At 40.7% G+C, this 13,111-nt stretch overlaps 1 protein-coding gene across 7 annotated transcripts in view; it reads left to right on the top strand.

The window, feature by feature from the left end:
- Positions 1-13,111, top strand: part of LOC133621737 (protein sidekick-1-like) — a 782,002-nt gene that overhangs the window by 416,332 nt on the left and 352,559 nt on the right. For 3 of the 7 annotated variants that reach the window (XM_061984042.1, XM_061984041.1, XM_061984043.2), the window contains exon 5: positions 7,759-7,892. In XM_061984042.1, the coding sequence (XP_061840026.1) occupies positions 7,759-7,892 (134 nt within the window). Of the gene's footprint in view, positions 1-1,190; positions 1,290-2,676; positions 2,687-7,758; positions 7,893-13,111 lie in introns of those variants that run through there. The other 4 variants (XM_061984047.1, XM_061984046.1, XM_061984045.1 and 1 more) reach the window with 3 other exon arrangements.

Here is a 13,111-nt window from a genome sequence, read left to right as displayed (position 1 = left end):
AGATGTGTAAGTTACCAATGTCTTGGGCACTAATACACCCCCATACCATCACAGATGCTGGCTTATCAACTTTGCGCCTATAACAATCCGGATGGTTCTTTTCCTCTTTGGTCCGGAGGACACGATGTCCACAGTTTCCAAAAACAATTTGAAATGTGGACTCGTCAGACCACAGAACACTTTTCCACTTTGTATCAGTCCATCTTAGATGAGCTCAAGCCCAGCGAAGCCGACAGCGTTTCTGGGTGTTGTTGATAAACGGTTTTCGCCTTGTATAGGAGAGTTTTAACTTGCACTTACAGATGTAGCGACCAACTATAGCTACTGACAGTGGGTTTCTGAAGTGTTTCTGAGCCCATGTGGTGATATCTTTTACACACTGACGTCGCTTGTTGATGCAGTCCAGCCTGAGGGATCGAAGGTCACGGGCTTAGCTGCTTACGTGCTGTGATTTCTCCAGATTCTCTGAACCCTTTGATGATATTACGGACCGTAGATGGTGAAATCCCTAAATTCCTTGCAATAGCTGGTTGAGAAAGGTTTTTCTTAAACTGTTCAACAATTTGCTCACGCATTTGTTGACAAAGTGGTGACCCTTGCCCCATCCTTGTTTGTGAATGACTGAGCATTTCATGGAATCTACTTTTTTACCCAATAATGGCACCCACCTGTTCCCAATTTGCCTGTTCACCTGTGAGATGTTCCAAAAAATTGTTTGATGAGCATTCCTCAACTTTATCAGTATTTATTGCCACCTTTCCCAACTTCTTTGTCACGTGTTGCTGGCATCAAATTCTAAAGTTAATGATTATTTGCAAAAAAAAAAAAATGTTTATCAGTTTGAACATCAAATATGTTGTCTTTGTAGCATATTCAACTGAATATGGGTTGAAAATTATTTGCAAATCATTGTATTCCGTTTATATTTACATCTAACACAATTTCCCAACTCATATGGAAACGGGGTTTGTACATTTAGTTACTAGTAGAATACAGTGATTGTAAATAGCAGAGTAAACTCTTGAGTTGTATTACTATGTCATTTTATATTCGCAACTTAATTTTTTTTATTATCAATGGCAACAGTAAAGCACCGTTATTTGTATTATATGGAGCTAATGTTATTTTAATGCCAGCATTAATTAAAGCCTGTGTAGTACTGGACGGCTCCAGCAGGGGGCGCGTTGTGCTGTTAGCTATACTAGAGGACACCTGACTTCCTCCTGGCAGTCATTACAGACGTGAGTTGTGTCCTCGTATCTGTATAACTCAAACATCTCCTTTCTCAGGTACAAGTGTCTTTATGTTAATAGTTGTACCCCTGAATGTATATTTACGGTGTTGAAACATGTTTGAAAGAGTATATTTTTATGGTATGTGTCTTTTCAGTCGACAAGGCTTTATACATGACCAAGCTAATGCTAAAGCTAATTGCACTGCCGATGTCGAAGCAGATGCTAATTGCATCAACAGTGTTAAATATATAGAAAGGTACTGTGCGTAGTTAATTATTAATCTGTGTATTTTTCTGCTGAAATGTGTATTTACTACAGTTTCTGGGACTAATTCAGTGTAGTTTGTTTAATATTAAGTAGCGATGTCCGATAATGGCTATTTTCCGATATTCTGATATTGTCCAACTCTTAATTACCGATTCCGATATCAACCGATACCGATATATACAGTCGTGGAATTAACACATTATTATGCCTAATTTTGTTGTGATGCCCCGCTGGATGCATTAAACAATGCAACAAGGATTTCCAAAATAAATCAACTCAAGTTATGGAAAAAAATGCCAACAGGGCACTGCCATATTTATTATTGAAGTCACAAAGTGCATTTTTTTTTTTTTAACATGCCTCAAAACAGCAGCTTGGAATTTGGGACAGGCTCTCCCTGAGAGAGCATGAAGAGGTTGAGGTGGGCGGGGTTGAGGTGGGGGTGAGAGGGGTTAGAGGGTAGCGGGGGGTGTATATTGTAGCATCCCGGAAGAGTTAGTGCTACAGGGGTTCTGGGTATTTGTTCTGTTGTGTTACGGTGCGGATGTTCTCCCGAAATGTGTTTGTCATTCTTGTTTGGTGTGGGTTCACAGTGTGGCGCATATTTGTAACAGTGTTAAAGTTGTTTATACGGCCACCCTCAGTGTGACCTGTATGACTGTTGTGACCAAGTATGCGTTGCATTCACATGTGTGTGTGAAAAGTCGTAGATATTATGTGATTGGGCAGGCACGCAAAGGCAGAGCCTTTAAGGTTTATTGACGCTCTGTACTTCTCCTTACGTCCGTGTACCACTCCGTACAGCGGCGTTTTAAAAAGTCATAAATTTTACTTTTTTGAAACCAATACCGATCATTTCCGATATCACATTTTAAAGCATTTATCCGCCGATAATATCGGCAGCCCGTTATTATCGGACATCTCTAATATTAAGGAATGATAAGTGACTTTTGTTACTAAAACAATATAGGCTCACTGTATTGGGTGAACCTTTCTATTTACTTGTTTAGACATCTTCAAATACTGTTACACTAAGGTAAAGTCTATTAGTGCAAAAAACAGGAAAACCTACTCAATTATTTGAATGTATATTCTTATGATAATACTGGAGTGCATTTTATGTTTGTTGCAATACTGTGTGCTTGTACATGTTTGGTGTTTGATTTGTGGCAGTCATTACAGACGTGAGCAGAACAAAGATGTGTCGTCCTATCTGTATAACTCAAACATCTCCCTTCTCAGAGCGATTACACAAGAATGAAAACACAAAAAAACAGGAACATAATAAACCTTGGGGGGGGGGGGGGGTGTATATTGTAGCATCCCGGAAGAGTTAGTGCTGCAGGGGTTCTGGGTATTTGTTCTGTTGTGTTACGGTGCGGATGTTCTCCCGAAATGTGTTTGTCATTCTTGTTTGGTGTGGGTTCACAGTGTGGCGCATTTTTGGAACAGTGTTAAAGTTGTTTATACGGCCATCCTCAGTGTGACCTGTATGGCTGTTCTGACCAAGTATGCGTTTGCATTTACATGTGTTTGTGAAAAGCCGTAGATATTATGTGATTGGGCCGGCACGCAAAGGCAGTGCCTTTAAGGTTTATTGGCGCTCTGTACTTCTCCCTTCGTTCGTGTACCACTCGGGAGAATGGTTGCCCCGGGAGATTTTCGGGAGGGGCACTGAAATCTGAGAGTCTCCCAGGAAAATCTGGAGGGTTGGCAAGTATGACTGGGAGACGCAACTGCTCTGTACTTCTCCCTACGTCCGTGTACCGCTCCGTACAGCGGCGTTTTAAAAAGTCATAAATTTTACTTTTTGAAACCGATACCGATAATTTCCGATATTACATTTTAAAGCATTTATCGGCCGATATTATCGGACATCTCTAATCATGACAGATCAGATATGATTTTTTATTAATTTTTTTGGTCAAAACCCTTTAGTATCGAGGACTCTCACATTTCTCTGTAGAGACACAGGGAGAGCAAATTTGACATGTTGCGCGCTACTCATTGCTATTGGAGCCGCACTAACAGCGGCCATTAACAACAACGCACAGCCCCTCCGAGTGTCGCCAGGAGATCTGTAGAGATCCTCAGCAACGTTCTCACACTCTATTTAGGAGCTTCACTAGTGCCCTTCACAAAACTGTCAGGTACCCCTCACACCTACTTCAGAAATGCTTTAATCCAGGGGTCACCAGCCTTTTTGAAACCAAGAGCTACTTCTTGGGTACTGATTAATGCGAAGGGCTACCAGTTTGATACACACTTAAATAAATTGCTAGAAATAGCCAATTTGCTCAATTTACCTTTAACTCTATGTTATTATTAATAATTAATGATATTTATCTTTGTGGAAACACTGATCATCTTAATGATTTCTCACAATAAATGTATATAGAAACAGATAAATATCAATATGCAACACTTTATTTATATATTTTCTCAAAGTGCACATTTTTCAAATTGAACATTTTCAAATGATCACTTCTAAGACAGTCTTAGGAAATCACAATATCCCATTTCAACTAGCTAGCCACTAACATTTTTTTAACAAATCATGAATTACTTTGCACCATGTTTGTACAAATAATAACTCATGTAAAATACAAAAGTCAACTCTCAAATTTTGAAATAAATCATGTCACACTTTGAACTGGACACCAAATCTGTTATCTGTTCCAATCAATCAATCAATGTTTATATATATAGCCCTAAATCACAAGTGTCTCAAAGGGCTGCACAAGCCACAACGACATCCTCGGTTCAGAGTCCACATAAGGGCAAGGAAAAACTCACCCCAGTGGGACGTCGATGTGAATGACTATGAGAAACCTTGGAGAGGACCGCATATGTGGGTAACCCCCCCCCTCTAGGGGAGACCGAATGCAATGGATGTCGAGTGGGTCTGACATAATATTGTGAGAGTCCAGTCCATAGTGGATCCAACATAATAGTAAGAGTCCAGTTTCTTTATCAGTTAGTGAAGACCAAGTCTTTAAAATATTTTCTTGGATTTTCAAATTCTATTTGAGTTTTGTCTCTCTTAGAATCAAAAATGTCAAGCAAAGCGAGACCAGCTTGCTAGTAAATAAATGAAATTTAAGAAATAGAGGCAGCTCACTGGTAAGTGCTGCTATTTGAGCTATTTTTAGAACAGGTCAGCGGGCTACTCATCTGGTCCTTACGGGCTACCTGGTGCCCGCGGGCACTGCGTTGGTGACCCCTGCTTTAATCCCTTACACAAAATGTTCTCGAGTATTAATAACAACCTAGACACATGACTGACCAGTTTACCAGTCATGGAAAACAAACTAGAAACAAGCTCGGATGTCCTGGAAGTCATTCTGGAAGATGGATAATCCTCCCTCTGCCTTGTGAGCGAATGCAAACGGTTTAAAAGTTATGCGCATGCATGACATATCCTTGGGCAACATTAAGGCACAGCGCTGCTCTGTTTCTAGCGGGGGCAGCACCCCACGTGACGCCACCCGCCAAACAGATTAGCATTTCACGCCTAGACCGTTTCTGCAACCCAGTGCTTCTAGGTGACTACAATCTAGCCACGTTTCAGGCCTCAGTCAGGATTTAGTGCCGAGAGATAAAACTAGCGACTATGTGTTGTCGAGTGTGAGGTTTTTTTTCAACTCCATTGCAACTCCAGTTTGTCATGCTAGTTCATTGCCACACTGTCATTTCTTGGTGTTAGCATTATTCTTTGATACATTCATTTTCCAGGGAAGTGAATCTTTCAACAATTTACGATTTAATTCCGATTCTTGGTGTGACAATTCAGTTCAGCAGCGGCTCGCCATTCAAACAGATTCTCGTGATGAATTGTTTGGAATAGAAATGATAGTGAAACCTTTTCAAAACAGGTTTCAAAAGCTAGTGAGGCTGCTGACGTGAACGATTATGGCGAAAATCAAAGTCACGATTAATTGCATTTTTTACCGCGATTTTGTGATCAGTATTGGATTTTTCTTCATGACACTTCCGTGTAGCATAGGGCTAAGAGATCAAACGATATCAACATAAATTGTGTTCAATAAAACTTATATAAAAAAAAAATCTTTGTCGCAAAAAAAGGCTGCATGAACAAGGGCACTCGCTCTTTGGTTGCCAATCAAGTAACAGTATCAATGATCAAGTTAGTTTGCGCCATCTTGTCGTCTGGTGGTTGAATAAATTGTGGCTAAAACAGGAATAGTCACTTCGACAGTATGGCATTTTTAAAAATGTTTTTTAAAACAGAAGGTAGTGTGGTTGGTGAAAATGATGCAAGACGGATAATACCACACCACCCTAGTTACGCTTACCCTTCAGAGCCTCAGCTGTAACTTCCTACCCTACTTCTACCTTTCCAGATGTTTTCTTTGTTGCAAAAAATGGCTGCATGTACAAAGGTACTCGTTCTTTCGTTGCCAATCAAGTAACAGTATCAATTATCAAGTTAGTTTGCGCCATCTTGTCGTTTGGTGGTTGAATAAATTGTTGCTAAAACAGGAATAGTCACCTCGACAGTATACCCCCCCCCCCACACACACACACACACACAAAAAAAACAAAGTGCAGTTCCCCTTTAAGTTGCTTTTTTGCAAAGAAAACTCTCCGGTGTTATGGCACACACAAAGCAGCTAAACCTTGCCTAAAGTCACACTTTTCTTCCAAACCTGTCTTCAACACACACTATTTACTTTTGTGCACACTGCATGTCTTATCATGCATGGGTTATTCATATGGCCTAAAACCCTGAGTGTGTCTCTCAGGGTCTTGCTCTCGGAACACGGCAGACACAGAATAAATAAGACCGTCATCAGACAGACAGCGCTATACCATGTTCAATTCTCCCTTTTTCGCCGATTGATCTCGTCGTTCCGCTCGCACTGGTGTTAAGAATATTGGGGTTTCCAGTCAGCCTGAAAACACAAATAGCATCAATGGGAAGCATCGACCTGCGTTTCCTGGCTAGAAGGACATTGACCAGGGTGTAAGTCCCTAAGCGTGGTTCTCCAGGACACCCACAGTACACTTTGTTTATCAGCCTGTGTCTTTTCTTGGGCCATTGACTGCAGCTTGCTTGTCGGGAAATATGCAACCTTTCCCTTCCGACACTTAATTGCAATTGTTGATTTCTGAATCTTCCAGTTTATCTCCTCCTCACCCTAGTTCGGGGGTCAGCAACCCGCGGCTCTTGAGCCGCATGCGGCTCTTTAGTGCCGCCCTAGTGGCTCCCTGGTGCATTTTTTTTTTTTTTAAGATTGAAAATGGAAAAAGATGAGGGAAAAATATTGTTTTTGTTTTAGTATGTTTTTTGTTTGAGGACAAACATGACACAAACCTTCCCTGTTGTTAGAAATGTTTAATATGTTTGTGTGTATGTTTCACTGATGAGAGTATTTGGTGAACATCGTTTTGTCCCACTAATTTCGGCGGTTCTTAAACTCACCATAGTGTTTACATGTAAAATCTTCCACTCCTTTGTCTCATTTTGGCCACCAAATGTTTTATGCTGTGCGTGAATGCACAAATGTGAGCTTTGTTGATGTTATTGACTTGTTGGAGTGCTAATCAGACATGTTTGACATAGCTAATCAATGCTAACATGCTATTTAGGCTAGCTGTATGAACATATTGCATCATTATGCCTCGTTTGTAGGTATATTTAATAACCTCTACTTGTATCCTCTTTGTATATAATTTAGTTTTGCATGTCTCATGACACATTACCTGCATGTATTATCAGCTGCATTTATGATAGTTGTTTGTGTGCTATGTTGTTCCAGACCACAGCAAACGTTACACAGCTTGCAAAGATTGTAATACATCTATTAAAAGAAGACAGCCTGCTGTTTCCTTTAACTTGGACACACACATCTATACCTTTGGCCATTAAAAGCCAGTCATTTCCAGGAGTTATCTCACCTTCTCAGTAGCCTCTGATTTACTAATGGTTTCTAATGTTGTAAAAATGTGTACATTTCAACATATGACGCACAGTCATTTTGATAGTAGGCTATTGTAGCTAATATAGACACTTACACCATGTTTTGCATTCATTATAACACTTATATATACGGCTTTTCATTTTTTGCGGCTCCGGACAGATTTGTTTTTTGTATTTTTGGCTCTTTTAACGTTTTGGGTTGCCAACCCCTGCCCTCGTTGGACAAAATCCCTAAGGTTTTGTTGAGTTCATTTTGTTTTGTTGCTTGGAACGTCCTCTCACCATTTTCCGTCTCTCATTTGTGCCTGACAGAGCAATTACTTTGGACAATCAGCTGGTCGTCCTGGCAACCACAACTGCAGACGCCGGACGGTACCACGTGGAGGCCGTGAACGAGATGACTGGAGATAACGTGACCAGCCCTGCCGTCTACTTGAGCATCTCAGGTAAGAGAAAAAAAAATAGTGTTCTAGAAAATTAGAAACATAATTAGAAATTGAAAAGTATTTATAAAATGTGCAATAATTTTTTACGAGTAACATTATTAAACTAGGGGTCTCCATGTGCAACTTTTTGACTTCCGATATTGTAGCCTTCAGTAGTGGCTGATACCGATATCTCAGCAGGAATAAAACATACATTTGTTATTTTGTAGTGCGGAATGTTAGAAAAGGTCTGCTCAAATACAATTTGTCAAACAGAAAATAATTGTAGGTATGAAAAACACTAACCTATTTATTATTAACCGTCTAAAGTGGACATACAGTTTACTGTCTTTAAGTTGAAGTAGACTGGTTTTGTGTTTTGTGTTGACCACAATAATTCATGATGTTAGGGTTATGATGCGGGCACGTTTGTTACTGGATACTCTCTAATACGCCTTGGAATTGTTGTGTGTGTGTAAGTAATATGTAACTATTGATATTTTGATGCTTGTTTCTATTGACAAATGTGCAGTTTTAGACTACATTATTGTTGAATTAGGACAGTTATTTGATTTGTCTAGCTTGTGTGCTAATGTGTGCTTAGCTGTTATGAAACTGCTAGCTCCTAGTAGCCTTTAGCCTATCACTAAATAACAAGACAAGACCAACCATGTGTGCTTATTGGAGGACATTTAGATGTCTGTCCAGCTTTGCACAAGTAAATGCAAAGCAGGACTGCTTGGATTGGAGATTTTAGACGCAATCCGATATCATCTGATACTTGTTTATTTGTGGCGATTACCTGTCATACAGCAAATATACATATTGTATATTAAATGGGACTACAGTTAAGTAAAACCTCACCTTCTGAACAATTTGCAGATTTAACTGTTACCAAGTGCAAGTTTTTTTTAGTTGTCTTTGTGTTTCATGAAATTATTATAGCTATTGTGCTTTTTGGTTACTTTTATTAACAATGTATGTATGTAATTGATAGCTTTAGTTAAAAGGGCCAACCAAAATACATAAGAACACCACCGGATTACTTATGTTAGCAATTGTAGTTTAATAAAATTAAATATTGTAAAACAAACGTTGCAAGGAGCGATGAATGAAGAATCCACACGAATAGAAACACTGTGGATGACTCGTAGACAGAACGGCACTTGTACTTCCGGTTCAAAGCACGAAACGGAAGTAAATACTATATTGAGCGTGCAGTGCAGTGAGCGAACTCGTCATATACAGTCGTGGTCAAAAGTTTACATACACTTGTAAAGAACATAATGTCATGGCTGTCTTGAGTTTCCAATCATTTCTATAACTCTTATTTTTTTTGTGATAGAGTGATTGGAGCACATACTTGTTGGTCACAAAAAACATTCATGAAGTTTGGTTCTTTTATGAATTTATTATGGGTCTACTGAAAATGTGACCAAATCTGCTGGGTCAAAAGTATACATACAGCAATGTTAATATTTGCTTACATGTCCCTTGGCAAGTTTCACTGCAATAAGGCACTTTTGGTAGCCATCCACAAGCTTTTGGTTGAATTTTTGACCACTCCTCTTGACAAAATTAGTGCAGTTCAGCTAAATGTGTTGGTTTTCTGACATGGACTTGTTTCTTCAGCATTGTCCACACGTTTAAGACAGGACTTTGGGAAGGCTATTCTAAAACCTTAATTCTAGCCTGATTTAGCCATTCCTTTACCCCTTTTGACGTGTGTTTGGGGTCATTGTCCTGTTGGAACACCCAACTGCGCCCAAGACCCAACCTCCGGGCTGATGATTTTAGGTTGTCCTGAAGAATTTGGAGGTAATCCTCCTTTTTCATTGTCCCATTTACTCTCTGTAAAGCACCATTTCCATTTGCAGCAAAACAGGCGCAGAGCATAATACTACCACCACCATGCTTGACGGTAGGTTTGGTGCTCCTGGGATTAAAGGCCTCACCTTTTCTCCTCCAAACATGTTGCTGGGTATTGTGGCCAAACAGCTCCATTTTTTTTTCATCTGACATCACATAGACAAAGATAAGACCTTCTGGAGGAACGTTCTGGAGAGCTTGCCAGACACTTGTGGATGGCTACCAAAAGCGCCTTATTGCAGTGAAACTTGCCAAGGCAGGTAACCAAATATTAACGGCGGACGGCGTGGCGCGTTTGGGAGAGTGGCCGTGCCAGGAACCTGAGGGTTCCTGGTTTGACCCTCACCTTCTACCTTGTCACGTCCGTTGTGTCCTTGAGCAAGACACTTCACCCTTGCTCCTGATGGGTCGTGGTTAGCACCTTGCATCGCAGCTCCCGCCATCAGTGTGTGAATGAGTGAATGTGGAAATAGTGTCAAAGTGCTTTGAGTACCTTGAAGGTAGAAAAGCGCTATACAAGTATAACCCATTTTCCATTTAACATTGCTTTATGTATACTTTTGACCCAGCAGATTTGGTCACATTTTCAGTAGACCCATAATAAATTCATATTAGAACCAAACTTCATGAATGTTTTTTGTGACCAACAAGTATGTGCTCCAATCACTCCATCACAAAAAAACAAGAGTTGTAGAAATGAATGTATGTACACTTTTGACCACTTTTGACCACAATGGCGCCATAACACAAACAACAACACACCATTTCAGTGTCTATGTGGGTGTTTTAAGAAAACTATTAGTTGAACACAAAACATTATGGCCGTCAGGCGACGAAAAATCCATCAATTAGTATTGTCTTGAAAATACGGTAAGCGCAAAAAAGCAGATGCTCACTCAGCTGAAAGGGTATAATTCCTCAGTGATGAAGTTTATGTTTGACTTTTCAGGAATTCCTTTGTTTTTGAAGAACATTTACGTTGAACTCTAAATAGTACCCCTTTTGGGCCATGGTTCCACTCTACCTTTTTTTTTGTGTGTAAGAAATCAGCTCACAGAAGAACCTACTTTCAGCGATGTTCCCCGGAATTACCTTATCACTGTGTGTTTTCCCCTAACACCCCCCCTTTATCTCTGCGGGAGCGAGACGATGGACTCCAGCGTCCGACAGTCCTTCAGCTGCCGAGGTGTTCACGAGAGAGAAAGAGAGCGAGGGAGCTCCGTCCCTCCTGGCCGCGTAGACTTTTAATTAGATTTTCTTTACAGCGTTGTATCCTCCGGCATCATGTGTCACGTATACACACTGACACTCGCACAATCACATAAATATACACACAGCACCTTGTTACAGCTGTCAGGGTTACGAGTGCTCCCGCGGGTGTTTTCTAAGAATGGTAAGGGGGGGGGCGATAGTTAGACTTTACCGATAAGACTTGGGCCGTAAATGTCTGTGTGCTTTTTGTGCGCGTTTGTCTCTCTTTATCAGCGTGTATTTCCGACCATAAACCTTCCCCTGGTTACATATCCTTTGCTATAAAACAAGTATGTTAGCCCGGTATTGATATACAGCAGGAATAGAGTTGGGGAGGAAGCGGAGAAAAGTGAAATACATGACACATAAAAACGAAGAGCCTTATTTTGTTTGTTTTTTTTCTTTGATAAATGCGTTGATGAATACACACGGCTGGGGGACGGCGGTGCTGAATCACACCGTAATATCATTCAGTGCAATAACTTTGCAGTTGTGTACAACGAGCCGGAAGTTGTATTTCTGCCATCCAGTTTGGCAACATTTGGTGTTAGTGATGGTGAGGACGTTGTGCAATAAAATTTTACAGAAACTCCTGTTAAATAATAAATGCGCTCTATTTTAATGAAACAAGTCTAAATGGGAGACAGCAGATACACTATATTGCCAAAAGTATATGGCCACCTGCCTTGACTCACATATGAACTTGAAGTGCCATCCCATTCCTAACCTATAGGGTTCAATATGATGTCAGAGTGTTTATAGGAATTTTCCACCATTCTTCCAAAAGTGCATTGGTGAGGTCACACACTGATGTTGGTCGAGAAGGCCTGGCTCTCAGTCTCCGTTCTAATTCATCCCAAAGGTGTTCTATCGGGTTCAGGTCAGGACTCTGTGCAGGCCAGTCAAGTTCATCCACACCAGACTCTGTCATCCATGTCTTTATGGACCTTGTTTTGTGCTCTGGTGCACAGTCATGTTGGAAGAGGAAAGGGCCCGCTCCAAACGGTTCCCACAAAGTTGGGAGCATGGAATTGTCCAAAATGTTTTGGTATCCTGGAGCATTCAAAGTTCCTTTCACTGGAATTGAGAGGCCAAGCCCAACTCCTGAAAAACAACCCCACACCATAATTCCTCCACTGACCCCTCTCTGTCAGTTTACGTGGCCTACCACTTGGTGGCTGAGTTGCTGTTGTTCCCAAACTTCCATTTTCTTATAACAAAGCCGACTTTGAAATATTTAGGAGCGAGGAAATTTTGCGACTGGATTTGTTGCACAGGTGGCGTCCTATGACAGTTCCACGCTGGAAATCACTGAGCTCCTGAGAGCGGCCCATTCTTTCACAAATGTTTGTAGAAACAGTCTCCATGCCTAAGTGCTTGATTTTATACACCTGTGGCCGGGCCAAGTGATTAGGACACCTGATTCTGATCATTTGGATGCGTTGCCAAATACTTTTGGCAATATAGTGTACTTGGTTGGTACCTCAACCTACTCAGTGGCCTAGTGGTTAGAGTGTCCGCCCTGAGATCGGTTTTTATAGTCATACCAAAGACTATAAAAATGGTACCCATTACCTCCCTGCTTGGCACTCAGCATCAAGGGTTGGAATTGGGGGTTAAATCACCAAAAATTATTCCCGAGCGCGGCACCCCACTGCTCCCCTCACCTCCCAGGGGGTGAACAAGGGGATGGGTCAAATGCAGAGGACACATTTCACCACACCTAGTGTGTGTGTGACAATCATTGGTACTTTAACTTTAACTTAACTTTAGAGATTGATTGGTTCTTTGATGGAACTTATAACTCAAAATTGAATTGGTTGATGAATTAAAAACTATTTAATTGGTGCTTGTCAGTGTCAGTGAAAAATGAAAAAATGTGAAGAATGAGCTATCGACCTGGTAAGTCCGAAAAAGAAGGAGATGATACAGTATTATTTGTCACAGATGCTCTCTGGTGGTTGTTTGAGCACACTGCAGCTATACCTGGATAGCCCCACTCCTTAATGCCTGAGTCACATGCAGGATTCTCACAGGAATGAGGCTAAAATACAACCCCAACTATTGTATAAACACCTCACATGTTCTTAAAACTCGTCATGCACTCTAAAAACCTGCAA

This window comes from Nerophis lumbriciformis, linkage group LG25 (assembly GCF_033978685.3).
Source record: "Nerophis lumbriciformis linkage group LG25, RoL_Nlum_v2.1, whole genome shotgun sequence".
NCBI classification, from domain to species: Eukaryota; Metazoa; Chordata; class Actinopteri; order Syngnathiformes; family Syngnathidae; genus Nerophis; species Nerophis lumbriciformis.
Note: the sequence above shows the minus strand (reverse complement) of the source record. Positions and strands in the feature narration are given on the sequence as shown.